General features: G+C 44.5%; 1 protein-coding gene across 1 annotated transcript; it reads left to right on the top strand.

Moving 5' to 3' along the window:
• The first annotated feature begins 21 nt into the window (after positions 1-21).
• UTP15 (UTP15 small subunit processome component) lies at positions 22-18,600 on the top strand. The gene is made up of 13 exons (XM_040421458.1): positions 22-142; positions 1,899-2,037; positions 4,794-4,886; positions 5,527-5,711; positions 6,981-7,159; positions 8,929-9,054; positions 12,003-12,138; positions 12,945-13,029; positions 13,309-13,461; positions 14,075-14,176; positions 15,623-15,756; positions 16,704-16,762; positions 18,120-18,600. The coding sequence occupies exons 2-13, from the start codon at positions 1,948-1,950 to the stop codon at positions 18,347-18,349; spliced, it is 1,572 nt and encodes a 523-aa protein (XP_040277392.1). The 5' UTR covers positions 22-142; positions 1,899-1,947; the 3' UTR covers positions 18,350-18,600.
• The last annotated feature ends 4,008 nt before the right edge of the window (positions 18,601-22,608 follow it).

Genomic DNA, 22,608 nt, shown 5'->3' with positions numbered 1-22,608 from the left:
CCCGTACAGTGACGTCTAATCATCGCGCCTTTACCGGAAGTACGTCATGAGGCAAGATGGCCGCTGACACGGGTGATTCCGGCAACGTGACTGCCCGGTGGTGAGGTAGACCGGACGTGTGCGCTGCTGGCCGGGGCACTGGGTAGGTGACTGGGTTTTGGACTGGTATGAATGGTCTGGAGCGCTGTTCTTATAGTGCGGTATACATTATCCTGGTAATATCGCCGGCTTTGCGCTCTGGTCACATGGTGCGGCACCGGTATCATTCTCCTGGGTAGCCAGCTGTCATATCCTCTGTCTACCGGGCTGCGGGGGCAATCCTCTGCCTGCTGGGCTCCTGGGGCAGCCCTCTGCCTGCTAGGGCTCCTGGGGCAGCCCTCTGCCTGCTAGGGCTCCTGGGGCAGCCCTCTGCCTGCTAGGGCTCCTGGGGCAGCCCTCTGCCTGCTAGGGCTCCTGGGGCAGCCCTCTGCCTGCTAGGGCTCCTGGGGCAGCCCTCTGCCTGCTAGGGCTCCTGGGGCAGCCCTCTGCCTGCTAGGGCTCCTGGGGCAGCCCTCTGCCTGCTAGGGCTCCTGGGGCAGCCCTCTGCCTGCTAGGGCTCCTGGGGCAGCCCTCTGCCTGCTAGGGCTCCTGGGGCAGCCCTCTGCCTGCTAGGGCTCCTGGGGCAGCCCTCTGCCTGCTAGGGCTCCTGGGGCAGCCCTCTGCCTGCTAGGGCTCCTGGGGCAGCCCTCTGCCTGCTAGGGCTCCTGGGGCAGCCCTCTGCCTGCTAGGGCTCCTGGGGCAGCCCTCTGCCTGCTAGGGCTCCTGGGGCAGCCCTCTGCCTGCTAGGGCTCCTGGGGCAGCCCTCTGCCTGCTAGGGCTCCTGGGGCAGCCCTCTGCCTGCTAGGGCTCCTGGGGCAGCCCTCTGCCTGCTAGGGCTCCTGGGGCAGCCCTCTGCCTGCTAGGGCTCCTGGGGCAGCCCTCTGCCTGCTAGGGCTCCTGGGGCAGCCCTCTGCCTGCTAGGGCTCCTGGGGCAGCCCTCTGCCTGCTAGGGCTAGGTCATCAATATTTAATCCTGGAGGGCCCCTTTAATGGGACAAATAATGCACATGCCACAGATTTTTTTTTTTCTGCTCCACGTCCACATCATATGAATGGGGTTAACTCCATCCACTTGTATTCGATGTGGAACGTCTGCAGTTCTCATGGATTTAGTTGTGGAATGTGTGTCTCATCCTCATCAGGTCCTGAACCTGTGAATGTAGCCTTAGATCAGGGAATGAAGCATGCTGGGAGTTATAGTTTCACACCAACAGCTGGCAAGCTGAAAGTTCTTGAATAAGGTGCCCATAGACACAGTCACTGGCTGGTTGCTAGGAGTGAGGCAGGTTTGCCAACTTTTCTCCTATATGTATGGGGGAGGGGGATCTTAATGAAACCTGTCATCTTTCTTCAGCAGTCTGTCACTTCTCTGCTAATGTTATAGGGATTTTCTGGGCCAACATATTGATTACCTCTCCATAGGTTGCATCTTAAATATGAGATTGGGGGTGCCATATGTCAGACCCCCAGCCAATCAGCTGTTACTGGCAGCTACGGGTTCAGTGGAGTGGTGGTCACCCTGGAGTGACAGACAGTCAAGCACTGGTGACGAGAGACTGTTCAGACATTGCAAAATTGTGTACAGAGTACAATGCGAATGTACAGTGTTCTACAAAATCCCATTCACATTCTGCTAAAAACGGTGCAGGTTTTGGCGTGTACAAGACTTCCTTTAGCACATGCGGCTTATGCCAGATGTGCGCGGCCGTATCCGGAGAAGAAAATTTCTACATCTACGATTTCATGTTTCAATCCAGGATATTGTCTGTGCACATATTTTGTTACTACTTTTTCTAAATCACTTTTTATAATTGTTCTAGGTGTTCAGGGAAAATAAAAGGAGACCTTCTAGTACCTTGAGCAAGGAAGATGTCATCATACAAGCCTGTGGCCGTCCCATCTTACCCCAAGCTTGGGGAGAAGATCACACAGGATACGCTGTACTGGAGGCGCTACAAGGTAACTCGTGTACAGTGTGATGAGTCAAATTCTCCTCTTCATATTTCCATCCAGGTTATTTCCCATTAGGCCTTATGTACACGACCGTATGTATTTTGCGGTCTGCAAAATGTGGATCCGCAAAATACAGATGCATCAGTTTTTTTTTTGCGGAACCATTGACTTCAATGGGTTCATGAACCACATTTTGTGGCCGAGAATAGGACATGTTCTATCCTTTGCAGAACACACCTAAGGATGCGAAATTATCGTATTATTCCAATATTTGCAAATCTGCGCTGTGTATTGTCAAGCGATTGTTTTGGCCCGTGATTTTGAGAGTTAAATGGGGTCGTCTCACTTCAGCAAAAAGCATTTATTATGTAGAGAAAGTTAATACAAGGCGCTTACTAATGTATTGTGACTGTCCATATTGCCTCCTTTGCTGGCTTGATTCATTTTTCTATCACATTATACACTGCTCGTTTCCATGGTTACAACCACCTTGCATTCCATCAGTGGTGGTCGTGCTTGGTCACGCTATGTGATGGAAAAAGGAATCCAGCCAGCAAAGAAGTCAATATGGACAATCACAATAGATTAGTAAGTGCCTTGTATTAACTTTCTATACATGATAAATGTTATTTGCTGAAATGAGACAACCCCTTTAACCCCTTAGGGACTTAGGACGTACCGGTACGTCCTAAGTTTAAAAGTAGATTGCGGCATGGCGGGGTTAATTGTGACAGGATGCCCGCTGAAATCATTCCAACCAAAAATCATATGTACCCTAAACTAGTACCAACAATACTGCCACCCTATCCCGTAGTTTCTAAAATGGGGTCACTTTTTTGGAGTTTCTACTCTAGGGGTGCATCAGGGGGGCTTCAAATGGGACATGGTGTCAAAAAAAACAGTCCAGCAAAATCTGCCTTCCAAAAACCGTATGGCATTACTTTCTTTCTGCGCCCTGCTGTGTGCCCGTACAGCTGTTTACGACCACATATGGGGTGTTTCTGTAAACTACAGAATCAGGGCCATAAATATTGAGTTTGGTTTGGCTGTTAACCCTTGCTTTGTAACTGGAAAAAATTTATTAAAATGGAAAATCTGCCCAAAAAGTGAAATTTTGAAATTGTATCTCTATTTTCCATTAATTCTTGTGGAACACCTAAAGGGTTAACAAAGTTTGTAAAATCAGTTTTGAATACCTTGAGGGGGGTAGTTTATAGAATGGGGTCGTTTTTGGGTGGATTCTATTATGTAAGCCTCGCAAAGTGACTTCAGACCTGAACTGGTCCCTGAAAATTTGGTTTTTGAAAATTTCAAGATTTGCTTCTAAACTTCTAAGCCTTGTAACATCCCCAAAAAATAAAATATCATTCCCAAAATGATCCAAACATGAAGTAGACATATGGGGAATGTAAAGTAATAACTATTTTTGTAGGTATTACTATGTATTATAGAAGTAGAGAAATTGAAACTTGGAAATTTGCAATTCTTTTAAATTTTTTGGTAAATTTGGTATTTTTTTTTATAAATACAATATTTTTTTTTTTACTTCATTTCACCAGTGTCATGAAGTACAATGTGTGACGAAAAAACTGTCTCAGAATGGCCTGGATAAGTCAAAGCGTTTTAAAGTTATCAGCACTTAAAGTGACACTGGTCAGATTTGCAAAAAATGGCCAAGTCCGTAAGGTGAAATAGGGCCGAGTCCTTAAGGGGTTAAGGCTGTATTAGACACCCCGATGCTGCAAGCGATTGTTGGGAGGGAAGCGTTCCCTCCTGGCATTCTCCAGATTGCTAGCAGAGGACACTGCTGCTATTACATGCAGTGATGTCCTTTGAAGCACGGGGAGGAGCGATCGCTGTCCCCATGCAGGACACAGCACGATCTGCTGCCTGCAAATCTAGATCTTTCAGCATGCTGAAAGGTCTGAATTGCCTGCTGATCGAGCGATTGCGCCTTCATTGGGCAATCGGAGGCAGCATTAGACTGCAAGATGATCGCTAACGAGTGTTCATAAAGAAAAACTTCCCATCTAATATACCCTTTATTCATTCTCCCTATGTAGATGCACCACACTGTGGAATAATTGCTCTTGGCACAATACGGTTATATCATTTTCCTGCACTCTCATAAAAGTAGCCCAAGCCCCCACTGATTAGCTTGAGCTTGGTTTATTTATGCAGAACAGGACAGTACTGCTTTAGATAACTCCAGCTCGGCCTTTGTGGCTGCTGGGGGTCATTCTAATGGTTCCACCTGCTAAATTAGAGCAGACGGAAGTGAGAGCTGCCTATTTTGTAATTGCAGCTCTCACTTTAGCTACTGTGGAGGGGGACAAGACGGAAGCCTGGAGTGAGAGGAGGAGGAGGATCACAAACCTTTCTCCTGTCCATGTATGGGTTTAGATCATCCCAGACATAGAGATGGCAATGATAGTCTATGGTTTCGCACTGTGACATATTGTGACACGACAGTCGCAACAAACCCATCCAAAATAGATTTTTCTGCAACTGTCGCAATCGCAGCATGTCACAGTGCGACACCAGCAGCATGTCGCGCGACAGATGTTGCAGTGTAGTTGTACCATATGTGTCGCGCGACACATGTCGTCGTGTAGCCCTAGCCTAAATTAAATGTTTGGAGGGAGGAAGAACCATTACTGGCTGAAACCTGAAGAGGTTACATTTGTAACCTAGAATGAGCCTGTTTGTTGTGACTTATCTTATTAAATGTGGCTTTTCGGTTTCTTTTTTGTATTTATTAGACTCCCGTTCAGATAAAGGAATTTGGTGCTGTAACACAAATTGACTTTTCACCTGTACAGCCGTGTAATTATGCGGTCACCGCATCTACCCGGGTAAGTACTGGCTGGTAGAGCAGCACTGGACTAGTCATATATTTACTTATGATCTTAATTTCCTTTTGAAGGTTTGAAATACTGTGCTGATATATTCATTACATATGAATGTCACATACGTGTAAAGAGTCAGCTGCTGAGGAGAAGGGCTTATCCAGGATCTTTCGTCCCTCGCCCCATTTCATTGAATTTGTATGGGCGGTGTGATCAAGTGTAATGGCCAATATAGACTAAAATGTTTATACCTGTGTTTGCAAAATGATAGTTTACCAGATGTTTGCTTGTTCAACCATCTTCTGTCCAATCTGTTTGGCCTCTTTAACAGCCTGCACAGAGCTCGCTTTGGTCATTTGCTACATGTCCCCTGCATTAGCAGCTGTACAGGGGGTCCCTGGAAGTGGAGGCTTCAGAGGGATTGATGATTTGACTATTGCTTTGTAAGCCATTTTAGCTTTTTTTGTAAGACCTTTTCAACTGTCAGACAAACGCTTTAATAATTCCCACGGTATTGAGCACTTTATGGGTCGCCTATAGTTAAAGGGGTTGTCCGGGTTCAGCTCTAAACCCGGACAACCCCTTTAAAAGTCCAGTGTCGAACCTTTTAAACTTCTTTAATCCTATTCTTGTTTCCACCCTTCAGATCCACATCTATGGCAGATATTCTCAGGAGCCTATCAAAACATTTTCCCGCTTTAAGGACACCGCCTATTGTGGAACATATCGAGGCGATGGGAAGTTGCTCGCGGCGGGCTGTGAAGACAGTGTGGTGCAGCTGTTTGATATCAATGGAAAGGCTGCTTTGAGACAATTCATCGGACATAGCAAGTAAGTGTCTCTAGTATCACGGGCAGTTATCACTACGATTTGTCTCATATCTTTAATAGTCTTTTTATCTGTTAATATCCAGTGTGGCAAAACACAACCTGTCATGTTGTTCAGTGGCTTAAAAGTTGTTGTTGTTTTTTATACTTAAAGGGGTTATCCAGGATTTCTTATTGGTGACCTATTCTCAGGATCAGCTGCTAGAAGAGGCCGGGCGTCTTCCTAGGCCACGTGATATCACTGCACATCGTTCACATCGCTGCAGCTCAGCCCCATTCAAGTCAAAGGGGCTGAGCTGCAATACCAAGCACGGCCGCTATACAATGCACGGTCCTGTGCTTGAGCCCTCCGCTCTCATCAGAGCTCCAGTGAGCACGGCGGCTCCTTGAGACAACGGATCAGCAAGGACGCGGACCCCCTGCAATGTGATAGTGATGACCTATCCTAAGGATAGGTCGTCATTATCAGTTCCTGGATAACCCCTTTAATTTCATGCAGCCACTTTAGGCCTATTTGATACAATTTTTTTCTGGCGTTTTAAACAGTTTGTCAAAAGGCAAATGTTTTTTAAATATAATGTTTTTAAAGTCCTTTTTTTTTTATTTGGCGTTGTTTTGTCAGTATGTATTCTGGAGTTTCTCAGGCCTTTTGGAGAAGCCTATGCCCAGAGTGTGCTGCTTTGTGTGTGTAGACTTTTCATTATTCTGCTATAAAGTTTAAGCATCTTGGCTGCAACTGTGACCTTAAAAAAAATAAAAACTGCCAAAGACTACGTGTCAACTCAGCCTCAAAGGGATTTTCACCACAATTGTCATTTATCATCTCTCTTCAGAATAGGCGATCAACGGGACATCCTTCATTCTGTAGAACAGAAGTCCCAAGCCCCCTATCCATCATACTGCATGACCACAATTGGGAATCTGAGTGGAGCAATGGTCAAGCATGCACTATACTCGGCTGTCTTCACCAGACCCATAGACTCTGATTGGAGCGGCACGCATGCTCCACTGAGTCTTCATTCAGACATTCGAGTGGTCGATGGGCCCCCATCCAGCAGACATTTTTATCACCTGTCCTGTGGTTAGTTGATAAAATTTGTATTGCGGGGAACCCCTGTAACATGGTGCTATTGGTTAATATAGTTGGGGCTTCTGAGTCAAAGTAAATGGTTTCTGAAGTAAGGTTTTGTTAATGGGAAAGCTCAGGTCCCTTCCCGGTAATATGATGCTAGCTATGGCTGTACAATACAATGTCGCCTCTGTGTTTCCTTAGAGCGGTGCATTTTGTGGATTTCACTGCAGATAAGTTTCGGATTGTGTCCGGCTCAGATGACTATGCGTCCAAAATCTGGGACATTCCAAATGGCATAGAAATCTCCACCTACAAAGAGCATACGGACTACGTGCGCTGCGGCTGTGCGAGTAAACTCAATGACGATCTGTTTGTTACAGGTACCTCGTCTTAAAGACTTCTTGCTTTATTTTTATTAAATGAATCCTTGCATGTATTTGTGCACTATGCCGCTAGTCTTCCACCCTACGATTTATTATATTTTCTTACACCAAGCGAAGACTGGATATGACTGAATCTGCAGTGCAGTTGCTCATCACTCAGCCGAGTATTGTATGAACTGGATGGATCCTGTCAAAGGGTGTATGCTGCTATAAAATGACATCCAACTAAAGTTATGATAAGGCTTGTTTATTAGGAGTCCTGCCTATTACTTAACATGATAGGTCACATATGACGAAAGCTTTTCTAGGATGTTAGTGAACTGCGTATACAGCAATGTCCATATATATCCAGGATCCCCTTTACAAGCGTGAGCTATCCAGGTGATAAAGAGCAAGATCTGCAAACTTGGAGACATCTGACCCCCTCAGCTTCATGAATACAATACAAACCCTGCTTGTAGATGACAGTATGCACTAATTAATGTCCACTCAGCCTGAATGCCATGATAGAAAAAGGATTGGGCATGTTGGGTTTTGCTCCCCTGGCAGAGGCTTATTGAAGCAAGTATTTGGCTGGTATAAGACTGTGTTCTCTTATTGTGGATTGGCCATCAACACATCATAGCAGCAGCTTGTCTCTCTACATTCGGCCTGCCCTATTATCAATTGTTACTTATGCTTATATAAGAAGTAATTGGAATAATAAGACCCTTTTAAAAGGCTCTACTTGAGGCAGCGGTGTCTTAGGTATAGTGGGGTGTGACGTTACAGTGATTAGCCACTAGCTGTAGCAGTGGAATAAGGGACTTTTCATAGTGGCCACCCTAATCTCAAGATTTAGGAATAATGTGCCTCCGTTGTCCTGAAATGGCTAAAAGGTCATTTATAGACACAGTTGTGTGCTGTTTATTGGCACCCCCAAGGGTAAGGCTACACGGCGGCACTGGTCACGGCCAGGAGCGGTGATCCCATAGAAGTGAATGGGATTTACACGCGAGATGCAAGAAATCCAACACTGCTGGATTACTTGTGACTAGCACGGCAATCCCATTCATTTCAATGGGATCACCGCTATGCTGGGAACCTGGCCACGACCGCTGTCGCGCAGCTCTCCATGGAGCCGTACCCTAAGGCTGCTTTCGTAAAGCTGTAATACAAATGCTGAAATGTGACTGTATCATGGTGGCAATGCTGCTGCCGTTCTACATAACAGGGTTCTGATGATCGTAGGATCCTATTTTGATCTGAGTCTTAGAACGGCTGGAGGAATGACGTTATGCTGTGTGAAAATGGCCTGAAGGCCTGATCCACAGGCAATTATGGGGAATGAACTGAATGTTCCCGATAATTGTCTGATAGTCAGCAGAGGTGAAGCTGCTTTAACATGCAGCAATTGCCCTCTAAGTAGGGGGATGAAAAATCACTACTGCGATCACTCGTCCCCATACAAATCTATTGTTTGCCAGCTGCCAGTTCCTCTTTAAACAGGGCGATGTGCTGCTGGCAAATGAGGATTTTATATGCTGCATAAAAGATGTGATCCCCAGTGAGTGAGCATTTACACCAGGCAATTATTGGGAATGTGTGTCCGAACGCTTACCCTCGACAGTTCCCCCGATCCCCAGCATGTGTATAATGGCCCTAACTCTTAATGGTCTGTAGATAATTTAGTGGACTGGTTGTTTTTTGCTGTCTGTACTTTTTATATAGACACATTCATCCCTATTATGTTGTCTCTAACTCTTATTATCGGTGTTATATCACAGGCTCCTATGATCATACTGTAAAGGTTTTTGATGCTCGAACAGAAAACAGCGTGATGACCATGCAACATGAACAACCTGTGGAGAGTGTCCTGCTCTTCCCTTCAGGGGGGCTTCTCGTCTCTGCAGGTATGGAGGTCACTTCCCATGTAGTTTCAGTCCAGCTGCCTCTCCAGATTTTATTTGGCTTGTATCTTGGCGACTAACAGTGAACTGTAGTGTTTTGTAATAAGGGACATGGATATACACTCGCCTAAAGAATTATTAGGAACACCTGTTCTATTTCTCATAAATGCAATTATCTAGTCGACCAATCACATGGCAGTTGCTTCAATGCATTTAGGGGTGTGGTCCTGGTCAAGACAATCTCCTGAACTCCAAACTGAATGTCAGAATGGGAAAGAAAGGTGATTTAAGCAATTTGGAGCGTGGCATGGTTGTTGGTGCCAGACGGGCCGGTCTGAGTATTTTAGAATCTGCTCAGTTACTGGGATTTTCACTCACAACCATTTCTAGGGTTTACAAAGAATGGTGTGAAAAGGGAAAAACATCCAGTATGCGGCAGTCCTGTGGGCAAAAATGCCTTGTGGATGCTAGAGGTCAGAGGAGAATGGGCCGACTAATTCAAGCTGATAGAAGAGCAACGTTGACTGAAATAACCATTCGTTACAACCGAGGTATGCAGCAAAGCATTTGTGAAGCCACAACACGCACAACCTTGAGGCGGATGGGCTACAACAGCAGAAGACCCCACCGGGTACCACTCATCTCCACTACAAAGAGGAAAAAGAGGCTACAATTTGCACGAGCTCACCAAAATTGGACTGTTGAAGACTGGAAAAATGTTGCCTGGTCTGATGAGTCTCGATTTCTGTTAAGACATTCAAATGGTAGAGTCCGAATTTGGCGTAAACAGAATTAGAACATGTATCCATCATGCCTTGTTACCCCTGTGCAGGCTGGTGGTGGTGGTGTAATGGTGTGGGGGATGTTTTCTGGGCACACTTTAGGCCCCTTAGTGCCAATTGGGCATCGTTTAAATGCCAAGGGCTACCTGAGCATTGTTTCTGACCATGTCCATCCCTTCATGACCACAATGTACCCATCCTCTGATGGCTACTTCCAGCAGGATAATGCACCATGTCACAAAGCTCGAATCATTTCAAATTGGTTTCTTGAACATGACAATGAGTTCACTGTACTAAAATGGCCCCCACAGTCACCAGATCTCAACCCAATAGAGCATCTTTGGGATGTGGTGGAACGGGAGCTTCGTGCCCTGGATGTGCATCCCTCAAATCTCCATCAACTGCAAGATGCTATCCTATCAATATGGACCAACATTTCTAAAGAATGCTATCAGCACCTTGTTAAATCAATGCCACGTAGAATTAAGGCAGTTCTGAAGGCAAAAGGGGGTCCAACACCGTATTAGTATGGTGTTCCTAATAATTCTTTAGGGGAGTGTACAGTATATATATATATATATATATATATATATATATATATATATATATACACATATATATACACTCACCTAAAGAATTATTAGGAACACCTGTTCTATTTCTCATTAATGCAATTATCTAGTCAACCAATCACATGGCAGTTGCTTCAATGCATTTAGGGGGGTGGTCCTGGTCAAGACAATCTCCTGAACTCCAAACTGAATGTCAGAATGGGAAAGAAAGGTGATTTAAGCAATTTTGAGCGTGGCATGGTTGTTGGTGCCAGACGGGCCGGTCTGAGTATTTCACAATCTGCTCAGTTACTGGGATTTTCACGCACAACCATTTCTAGGGTTTACAAAGAATGGTGTGAAAAGGGAAAAACATCCAGTATGCGGCAGTCCTGTGGGCAAAAATGCCTTGTGGATGCTAGAGGTCAGAGGAGAATGGGCCGACTGATTCAAGCTGATAGAAGAGCAACATTGACTGAAATAACCACTCGTTACAACCGAGGTATGCAGCAAAGCATTTGTGAAGCCACAACACGCACAACCTTGAGGCGGATGGGCTACAACAGCAGAAGACCCCACCGGGTACCACTCATCTCCCCTACAAATAGGAAAAAGAGGCTACAATTTGCACGAGCTCACCAAAATTGGACTGTTGAAGACTGGAAAAATGTTGCCTGGTCTCGATTTCTGTTGAGACATTCAAATGGTCCGAATTTGGCGTAAACAGAATGAGAACATGTATCCAACCTCTGATGGCTACTTCCAGCAGGATAATGCACCATGTCACAAAGCTCGAATCATTTCAAATTGGTTTCTTGAACATGACAATGAGTTCACTGTACTAAAATGGCCCCCACAGTCACCAGATCTCAGCCCAATAGAGCATCTTTGGGATGTGGTGGAATGGGAGCTTCGTGCCCTGGATGTGCATCCCTCAAATCTCCATCAACTGCAAGATGCTATCCTATCAATATATAATCAGTAACGCAGTGAACTGACTGCATTACTCAACGCCTTGGAGCTGGCACATAGTTCAGAGCTAATAAAATCTCTTGATACTGTACAGAATATGTGGTTGCTGTCCTCACTGGACCCCTCTCATTTCTCCAGCACTTCATGGGGGCAGCGTTTACTACAAGTTCTGAACTTGTTGTGTCACTATATGTGATGTATCCTATTACATATCCATAGGCTTCCCTGCCAATCAGCTGTTTGAGAAAGCACCGGCACCACGGCCTTCTCCATGCTTACCAAACACAGTGCCGTACATTGTATAGCGGCTGTGCTTGGTATCGCACTCGGCACCTTTGAAGTGAATGGTGCCTTTTCAAACAGCTGATCTTCGGGAGTCCTGGGTGTCGGACCCCACTGATCAGATACTGATTAACTATCTTGAGGATAGGTCATCACTCAGTATCAAAATCCCTGAAAACCCATTTAACGCGACGGTCTGCTTTATAAAAAAAAAAAAAAAGCAATGACATTTTTAGCTACTTCATGAGTGTAGCTGGAATTTCCACAAAACATCGCAGCAACCACACTGACTGGTCCATGTCAAGGTTAACTCATCTCACTTTTAATATGGTATTTTCTAATCATTTGTTTCATTCTCCTTTAGGTGGTAGATATGTGAAAGTGTGGGACCTGCTGAAGGGAGGACAGTTATTGGTGTCATTAAGAAATCATCACAAAACCGTAACCAGCCTGTGCCTTAGTAGCTCTGGTCAGAGGCTGCTGTCTGGATCACTAGACCGGTAGGTTTTAGTGTCAAAGGTTCGGGTAACATAAAGTTCAGTCAAAATATTGTTACCAGTTTCAAAATCAACATTTTTATAACATTTAAAATAATAGATTTCCAACTAGACATGTGTGCCTGGCAGTGCAACTCATTGGCATTCCCTTCTTTCGCCAATCGGTGAGGGTCCTGGGGTTGTTAGACAGTCCGATTGTAAAATCCTTTTAACACATTTGACTGGCAGGGCTTTTGGGGTGTACAGAAAAATTCAAAAAATCAGTGAGCTACTCTTAAAAACAGCTCGCACACTGCAGTAATATGCGGTCAGCAGGTACAAATCTTGATATAATCACCAGAACTAAAGGGCCCAAAAATCTCTGAAATCCAGATACCAGTAAACATCAACCAGAGGTCGGATTATGCTGATGGGTTAGATGTGTATCCTCCTAAATGTGACACAAGGCATACGTTCTCTCTGATCGGTACAGACAAAAGTCACACACTAGGGGCATCTTGCAGGAAGATGACAACTGGCTGTGAATTTTCTTTCTAACGTTACTCGCCGCTCCCTGTTCTACCCAGCTGGGCAGTACACCCTTTCTTCCCGCTCTCTCAACGTCAGACAAGTGCTACTTTCCGAATTTCGCAGCTAGAGCTTTGTTCCCTTATACTTGTGGCATGTTATGTAGCGAAAGGGTTAAATAAGAACGCTCTGTATTTTTATTGCTGGCTTGTCGTGGTGTTAGGAGTGCTGTTTTTGATAGGTGAAGGCCTCTTTGGCTATTTACTAGACCTAATCTGATTTCATACTTTTCTCCTCGTCAGGCACGTGAAGGTCTACAGCACAATGAACTACAAAGTTGTTCATAGTTTTGACTATGCTGCCTCAATCTTAAGCCTCGCCTTGGCTGTAAGTATGTAACATGTCAGATCTGTATGCTAGTCATGTCTCTTATTTCATGGGTTAACTATCGGCCTCAATGGGGCGCTGTGAGACCCTAGAATGTGCCAGTCCATGCGTGCCGCTAGAAGTGAGTGAAGAGACACTAGTATGGCCTCCTTACCATCAAGTAAAACCTATAGCCTTGTTTAGCGTTGCCTTACAGCCATTCGAGGTAACAGTGAACTGGTGTGAATGTTTTAGGAGGGGTTACACCCTTATTAACTATTGAGGTGTTTCTCTCTTCAGCCCGATGATGAAATGATTGTGGTGGGAATGACCAATAGCGTCTTGAATGTAAAACATCGGAAGCCTGAGGAGAAGAAGTCGAATGAACCTGTTGCGAAGAAACATCCCAGATACCGAATGTTTGTGAAAGGGAAGGACTACATGCCGAAACAGGTAAAGCGGCTGAAGAGCCTCCGGCATAGGAAGGCAATGGAGTCTGGGCGTATAGACAAAGCCGATTTTTCTGTGTATATTTGGGTAGAAAAGCAGTGCTTGTCAGTGCTTTGTTTTAAAGGCAATGTATGACCCTTTATTTTTTTTGCTACTGTCCGTGATTATGGGGGCAGCCATCTTGCCTGATCAACATTTAGAGAGATAATTTACAGCAGCCACACAGACCATAGTCACAATGCAGAGGAGTTGACTCATTGAGTTTTCTAGACGTGCTCTATGACCTGTGCAGAGGACATTATGCAGCGAGGGGGTGGGGGGGTAGATAAGCTTTAACCATCGCCTATTGTGAATGGAGAATCATGTGTTATCTGTCCATGTAAGCCCACCTGTGATGATAATGTGCTGACTGCTGAAAGCGATCTGTATAAAAAAGGAAGCCTATGATTGTTTAGTGTAAAAACTGCAGGATTTTAGGATTTATTTTAAATATAGATGGTGACATGGAAAACAAAAAAAGCACTGAAATATGTTTAACATAAAAATGTTACCTAAGCAATAGGTAATTTTCTGATTGAATACAGCAGTGTCCTGGATTATCTCTTCTTCTCTACAGGATGACTTCATTGTCAGTAAACCAGTAAGACAGCGCTTAAAGACATACGACCAGCTGCTCAGAGGTTTCCAGGTGTCTGCAGCTCTTGATGCTGTGCTAGAGGTAAGAGACCACAAGCTGCATTGTGCAAGCATGGCTTTGGCTTTGCGTTTTGAGCCTTCCATGGCTTGATGGACTAAAGAAAATTAAGACCTCTTACTGTCCCTGCTAAAAGACCTCTGTTTAATGAATAGGCATTGAATGATGGGCTTCAAAAATCAGGAGAGAGTTACAAAATGTAATTTGTATAGCCTTGAGAAAAGGAGTCAAAGGGGGGATATGCTCCAAACCTTTAAATATGTTAAATGGTTATGTACGGTTCAGGAGGGAAGTGTTTTTAATAAACTGAATGTGAGCACAAGAATGCGCAATCTGAACTGGGGGAGACACCAGAAGTAATGTCAGAAAACATTATTTTACTAAAAGAGCAGTGGATGCTTGGAACAAACTTTCCAGCAAGTGTGGTGAAAATAATACAGTAAGTGACTGTAAACCTGCCTGGAATAGTCATAGATCTGTCCTAAGCGGGCATAAAAAGGAAATAATATAGGGCAGACCAGATGGACCAGGAGGTGTTTTTTGGTATTCATCATATATGCATTACACATCACTGGTGCCATTATGTGGCTGTGCTGCCTAGTCCCAGGGAGAAGGCAACTGAATTAGGACATGGGAGGGGGGGGTCTTGACCTTCATTTACACAGGCACAGTGGATGTGAAGGCCCCTTTTTTACACTGTCCGATGTTCAGGCAGATTATCGCTAATGAGTGTTTGTATGAATGCTCGTTAGTGATTTTCTGCCAATGTAAAGGTGCAGCCGATTACCCGATGAACAAGATTGTTCATCAGGTGATAGAATTGTTTGTCGGCAGCATATTGTGCCGTCTAATCACGTTCTGCTGCCTACAAATAATGATTCTGTATGGGGATGGAATTAGCGATTGCTCCTCCCCATACTGTGGAGGAGATCACTGCATGTAAATGCAGGGGTCTCCTTCATTGACCAGCAGGTGCCTGCTGGGAAGGAATGCTTCCTTACCGATAACCGTTTGCTACGTTGGGCCATGTAAAGGGGCCTTTAGGTACCGGCAGCTCTGCTTGCCACTGTATCGCCACCTAAGGCTAGTTTCACACTAGCGTTTGTGAGATCCGGCAGGGAACAAACAACCTGCTGGGTCTCTCTGAGTCCAGCATTGCAGCATTTTTAGTTTGGCCAATTCTCAGCATATTTGCCAGATCTCTGCCGGCCCCCATTATAGTTAATGGGGCCGGACGGCATTCATGTAGTATTCAGAGAGACACTAGTGTGAAACTAGCCTAATTTTCTCTAGCATGCATCTCGACCTCTTCCTTCCGCTGAATGGATGGGTTCTCGGATCAGGTAATTGCTTCCATACCTTTTGTTGCAGTGACTTTATTTTTTGTGTAGCATGGTATCTTGTCCCCACAGTGTCTCTCTAGACCTTTCTATTGTATTACGTAATGGGTCTCTTTTGTCTTTGTCTTAGACTCCGGTTAGAACCGCAACCCCAGAAGTGACTGTGGCAGTGATGAATGAAATCGAACGAAGAGGAACTCTCAAAAACGCCCTAGCCGGGAGGGATGAGAAACAGCTCAGCTTAATGCTCAACTTTCTCATCAAGTACGTCAATTTACTCAATGTTCATGTGCTGGTATATGTATATAAAAAGTAAAAAATATATCCCAAATATATGGATAGGTTTGCTATTAAAGGGGGTTGTTCAGGGTTAGAAAAACACAGCTGATTTTTCTTCATCTTTGGACGGTTATGCGTAGTATTGCAATTTATCTCCATTCACTTAAGTGGGACTGAGCTGCAATACCAGATAGAAATCATGGGAATGTTCTGGTGCAAGATCTGAAAAATAGCAGCCATGTGTTTCTAAGGCCACTTTCACACTCGCGTTTGGTGCGGATCCGTCACGGATATGCACAAACGCATCTACAGATAATACAACCACATGCATCCTTTCTGAACGGATCCGTTTGTATTATCTTTACGTGGCCAAAACGGATCCGTCAATGGGGGACGGATCCGTTTTTTATTGTACCATATTGTGTCAGTGAAAACGGATCCCATTGACTTACATTGTGTGTCAGGACGGATCCGTTTGGCTCTGTTTCCGCCTCCAAAGGGGAATGGAGATGGAACGGAGGAAAACTGATGCATTCTGAGTGGATCCTTTTCCATTCAGAATGCATTAGGGCAAAACTGATCTGTTTTGGACCGCTTGTGAGAGCTCTGAACGGATCTCGCAAACGGAAACCAAAACGCCAGTGTGAAAGTAGCCTAATCCTGGATAATCCCTTTAAAGACACCATATTTGTCCAGAGAATCTCTGATATTTCCAAACTTCATCATATAACTCCTTTTGGCTTAATCGCCTGCATAATAATGAGCACTATCTTCATATATGTTGCACATAATAAAATAAACATGAAATGATTTTTATCGGCATCAGAGATTATTGCATGTGTTATAATGGATAACAAAGTGACTTTTTCTGCAGAAAAGCAGCAGTTACTATGTATATAATAAAACTGAGTACCTCTTTATTTTCACAACAGGCACATGGTAGAGCCTCGATTTGCCCCAATATTGTTAAATGTGGCAGAAAATGTAATTGGTAAGTGTGTCCTTGCATCTTAGATCACCAACACTGTTTACACTGTAAGGGGGATTCACATGTGGTGTGCCAACTACATCTGCAGAATTTACAGCCCAAGCAAAGTGGGTGACGTTTTAGAAATCTCATCCACATGTTGCAGAAAAAACCCATGGCATCAACTAAATTGAACTGCAGGCTTTCAATCCCTGCAGCAGGTCAGTTATTGCTGCAGGTTTTACTTGTCCTGCTGAGATACTGGCAGCAATGTCACAGCAAAACACAGGCCGTTACTGGCAGTTTTTGCATTGACTGTATTCGGCTAGATCTGCAGGGGCAACTTTTTCATATTTTTTTTTTTTTCATCGCTTATTTGCTTCATAAATGCAGCATTAAAATAGTTATTTCATCTAGCCGTTAATAAGGCGAGCTAGGACTTAACCCCATCCACAAGGTGGCCGGGAAATGGCAGAGCAGGCCGTTGAGTGCACAGAAGCTACGCAAATTGTGGAGTACAGTACATAGCTTGCTGTGCTACGCTGTTTGCCTAGATCCTGTGCCCTGCAGCGGCCTGTCCTGCAATATGTCGGCCACCTGGTGGTCTAGGTTTAGTCCCATCTCGCCTTCAAATGGCGAGATGACAACCCCTTTAATGACCTTTTGTATATTGTCTTCATTAAAAATTGTCTACTATTTTGCTTGTCCAGAGTATGTGTTGGTCCTTTGCCTAGCTGCTGGTAATTCTGAATCTCGCATAAATCTGTCAGATCACCTCTCCTTTTACAGATAGATCTGTCTGCCCTCACTTTTATTAGTTAGAGATAGACAGAGGCATGGAGATGATAATATATGGCAGATCAGATTGTGGAGGGAAGGGAAAGCTAACCCAGGCTGTGTAGATGGGAAGGAAAATACACAAGACAATTTGAAGGGTTAGAATCACATAGGCTGTGTGGAAGGGAATCGCATACTCCTCAGCATCGGTGACTGTCAGTTCAACTGAGATGAAATCCTTCATGATCAGTAAAAGAAGAAATCTGTCCAGGAATGAAGTTTCGCTAATACATGAGAACTAGTGAATGCAGCAGCATCCGGGACACACAGACCCCACATCCAGCATGTATTATTGGGAGAGACACCAAAGGTGTCCACACTTTTTAAATGAGGAATTGCTTAGATTTTTTTTTTTTTTTTTTTTTTTTACTCTCTTCGGAGTCACTTTACATAGAAATCTACTGAACAACTGTGTATGACCTTAAACATATGGTAAAATGTAACCAGAAACAGTCTGATTTTAACAGAGATAATAGTGTATTTGGCTGCGTGTAACATGTCCAAACCTTTTTCCTTTATTAATTTATTTTCTTCTTGTTTTTAGACATATATTCTTCTGTCACAAACCAGTCACCTGTAGTGGATAAATTATTTCTGAGGCTCCAAGACACACTGGAAAAAGAAATCAGTTACCAGGAAGAACTCCTCGAAGTTTTGGGAATGATGGACACTCTATTTGCCACTATGGCCAGCAAGAAAACAACAGTCTCCAGAGAGACCGGACCAAGTATTCCAGAGGAAAAGAACTTGATGGCAGTAAAATCCTCCTCATGATCCAGCCATATTCAGTGAACATATATTTTTGTACCACGTTTTAAGATATTTTATATGGGATGGATTGATCCAGATCGAATGTCAGCGCCGTTTTAAATCCCATGCTGCCAATTTCATCATTTTGATGGTTGAATGGTCACAACCTTTTAAAGAAAGTGTCTGAGGTGACTTCAGTTTTACATGAACTCTTTTTCTTGCATTGCTGGCCTGTACATGAATACAGGGTGAAGGGCCTTGCCCACTTCCATTCAGTTTCTTGTCTGTTGTTTTGGTTGGCACACTGCGGATTTGTGAAGTTAGCAGAGTGTCTGTCTGGTGTACAATATAGCATATTGGTATATGATAAAATGGCTGCCCTTACGCAGGTTGAGGCTATATCCATGAGCATTCACTCTTTGTGGCTAGGGCAGAGGCTAAAAGTCTTGTGATTTCTGCACTCGGCTGCAGAGCATTTGGTCTTATGGTGAACATGATGAATAACTGTCTGAGCGGTAAACACCCCTAAGGCTACATCTGCACAGGTGCCGGTAGACAAGCGGATAATCCCCACAAATTTCCGTGTGGATTTCTGTGAGTTTCTGCATCAAAATCCACATTTTTGATGAGGTTTTTCCTGCAGCTCTCACATTGAAAAGGGTAAAATCCGCACAAAGAATAGGCATGCTGCAGATTTCAAAATCCACACGACATGTTAGTTTCTGCACTGAAGAAAAAAAGCTAAGTATATATATGAGGATTGTCTAAGCCAATTCACATAGCTGATGTACTGTATTACACTGCGGTCTTTCCGCACGAGAATCTCCGTGGAAAAAACGAGCGTAATCCGCAATATATGCAGGTAGCCTAAAGGCTCATGCACTTCAGTAGGGCTGCAAAAGATGCCGACAGCACACCCATGTACCCATGTATAGAACATGTCCTATTCTTGTTTGTTTTATGGAAAAGGGCAGGACGTTCCTTTGTGTATGAGCCCTCAGGGTGCTGTTGCAGAAACAGCTGAACTGCGATACCCACCGGGCCACGCCTGTACTTGATATTGATTCAGGTTGCAAGTGCAGTTTGTAATCCACCTGTAGTGCCCCAGCCATGCCTTAACCATCTATTAGGCTCCATTCACACGTCCGTGGTGTGTTGCGGACCCGCAACACACCCCCCCGGCACCCCTATAGAAATGCCTATTTTTGTCCGCAGCTGCAGACAAGAATAGGACATGTTCTATCTTTTGCGGACCGGAAGATCAGGGCCGCGCTCCACAAATGCGGATGTGGACAGCACACTGTGTGCTGTCCGCATCCATTCCGTCCCCATAGAAAATGAATGGGTCCGCACCCGTTCCGCAAAATTGCGGAACGGATGCGGACCCATTTGCGGATGTGTGAATCGAGCCTTAGCACCTAAATAACACACAGACCGGGAAACCATTCTGAACAATACTTCATGTAAACATTATCCGTTGCCTTCATCTAAGTTTTATAAGATGTGATAAAAGATCACAGCGGGCTCTTGATAGTATGTCACAATGAAGTGCAGCGTTTTGGCAGAACTTACTACTGGGAAATTCTGATTTCAATGTCCTTTCAGACTGACGAGGGGATCAGCTGTTTCAGGGTACTACACAGTGGACAGACATGGAAGCAGAAGGCTCAGTCCACTGTGTAGTGGTCATGCCAAGGTACTGCAGCTCCGCTCCCATTCAGGTCAGTGGTGGCTGAGCTGTAGTATGTTGGCTTCAAAAACTGCACAATGGACAGCCTTGAAATTCATGCATTGTCCAGTAGAGAACTCTGTGGGAAAACACCTGAAAAAAGACACACCCAGAGCATGCTGCGATTTGAAATAAAAAAAAACAAAACAAAAAACTGTAAGAGGCCGTTCACACACTGTCAAAATGCGCAATAGTTGTTAATATTAGAGGCCATGGACCTGCTAGCTGCTTAGCTCCATTGAATCGACAGCTGCCCTGACTTCAAGCCCCTTCTTGCTTTGCTTGTGGCTTTGAACAGCTGCCCTGTAATCTTCAGTTCTGCCTCCCATTGAAAACAGTGGGAGGCAGACACCATGTGGCCTTTGGCGGAATTTTGCTGTGGTTGTCCATGCCATAATTCTGCCGGCAAGAAATGCTGTGTGAACAGACCCCTAAGGGAACTGTCTTAAAACCCCAATACAAAAACACAGGGTGTAATTCATTGTAGACCGGCAGCGTACGTTGGTCTGTGATAGCCTCCCTTGCTGCTGGAGGCTGCGCCTCATTATAAATTAGGCATATCCTTTGGCGGTCCATGTGCCTGAACTGAAAACGGGTGTAAAAGAAGCTAAATGTGGCAGGGCGACCGGCCCCGCCCTATCCTCGTCACATCCCCTTTTCGTGAAAGTGCTGGCGGAAACGGAGAAACTGCACTTGTGCAAAAATTTTGAGAAAGTGGTATTGAAATAGTTGCAGACATGCAGTTTGTACATTTTTTCAGTAATTTATTAAGAGGTGTCTTCCTCTTAATAAATTAGATGCATCTTACTACAGTCTGGAGTGATCCTGACTGGCGTGAGAACCCCAGTCTCAAATCTCCTCCTTGGGGCAAGGCCCCCCATAAATAACAGCTGATTGGGCATCGATGCAGTAGGATATCCATAAACAGACCTAAGAAACATTGGAAAAACTCAATAAAAAATTGAGATATAAGGTCAGTCCATGTGACATTGTTTGATACTTCTGGCAAGCTAAAGGGGTTTAGCCTGACAGTAGGAAATGTGATAAAAAAAAATACTTGCCTATTAAATCCCCAGTCTGTGCAGTAGCGACTGCCAAAATTTTCCAACCTGATGGTAGGCAGAAGTCTTCACTGGCCACTTTTATGTCATGGTCCGCTTAAAGGCGTATTTTGGCATTTGGACCAAGAACATTGAGAGAAGTTTGCAAGATTAATACACAAAGACAGCAGCAGGGGCGGACTGGCCATAGACCCTACAGGGAATGTTCCTGGTGGGCCGATTCCCATAGGGTCACCTGAGCCCCCCCTCTCTGCCACTGGCCGGGTACAAACTATTGGGGGAACTATAGAGGTCATTATAAGAGGAAGTCCAGGCAGCATGCTGAAGGTAGGGCTGGGCCTGGTGTTGTGGCCCACATCTCACCTGATCCCCCTGCTCCATATCCATATTAGAGACAATTGGAGGAGGAAGAGAACAAAACATGGCCACCACAGAGGGACCGCTTCTGCGGAGGTGTTCTGTGGTATTACTGACACTGCCTACTTGCATTGGCCCCATCTACTTGTGTTGCCCCACGCTCTGTCAATTTGGACCCACCTACAACACTGGGGCCACTTTTAAGTTTTTTTCAGGGACACCCTAGGTTCCCTGTTCATCAAGTGGATGACAGTACAATACTAATCCTAAACGTGTATCCTTTTTTGGTCACACTTTTGCCCCCTATGAGCCCCTTCTTGGTGCAATAACAGTGGGCTTGGCTACAGCAACAGCCCATGGGCATAGCAGGCTACAGTTTCCATCTTGCATTGCAATTCTCCTTTTCCTGGCAGCCGAAGAGCAAGTCCCCTCCCTCTTGTGCATCTCATATTGTGCTCCCTCACTGCTGAGCCATTAGCTCCCAATTACAGCCTCCTGTAACTCCCAGTGCTGGAATTGAGCATGCTCGACCAGCAATCTGAAGCTGAACTACAGGTTGTAACCCTAGGTAGTGAGCTGGAAACATCACATTTTTTTTTACCAGTAAGTGTTGACTGATTGTGTAGAAAGCTACTGAAAAAATTCATCACTATATGTTGAGTAGTTTTACTTTGCACTGCATACTTTCAATAGGAGTCAAATTTTATATACTGGAATATCCCTTTAAGGATCATTTTACTATCCTGATTTGGACCAGGAAACAGGTTGAAATTGCTTTGTAAATTTAATACATGCTTACCCTAAAGAGTCTGTACATTTGCACTAACATACATGATTTTTGTATTTTGTGCGATAGTCAGTGCATTGTGTACATAGCTGGGTGAAACCAAAAACCACATCTACCAGCTAATTAATCTTATGCCTGTTGTCTAAAGAGATTATTAAGCATTGTAAAAAAAAGCAACGTGGATTGCACCATATATACCCTCCATGCGGTATAGCCCTGGTGCGCTTAATATCTCTAAAAGTGGACCATAGAACGACACTTTTATGTATCTGGATAATTTTTCACTGATATAAAAGATGTGTTAATTTTAACGTAAATTTTTTTCCCTTAGTCCTGACAGCGGCACAAG

Source organism: Bufo bufo, chromosome 2 (assembly GCF_905171765.1).
Source record: "Bufo bufo chromosome 2, aBufBuf1.1, whole genome shotgun sequence".
Taxonomy (NCBI): Eukaryota; Metazoa; Chordata; class Amphibia; order Anura; family Bufonidae; genus Bufo; species Bufo bufo.
The sequence above is the reverse complement of the archived record's forward strand: the minus strand, read 5'-3'. Positions and strand labels throughout refer to the sequence as shown.

Coding starts and splice junctions, on each gene's coding strand:
- UTP15 (XM_040421458.1), top strand. CDS start 1,948: ATGTCATCATACAAGCCTGTGGCCGTCCCATCTTACCCCAAGCTTGGG. Junction 13,030..13,308: donor TCTTAAGCCTCGCCTTGGCT/GTAAGTATGTAA, acceptor TTCTCTCTTCAG/CCCGATGATGAAATGATTGT. Junction 13,462..14,074: donor AGGACTACATGCCGAAACAG/GTAAAGCGGCTG, acceptor TCTTCTCTACAG/GATGACTTCATTGTCAGTAA.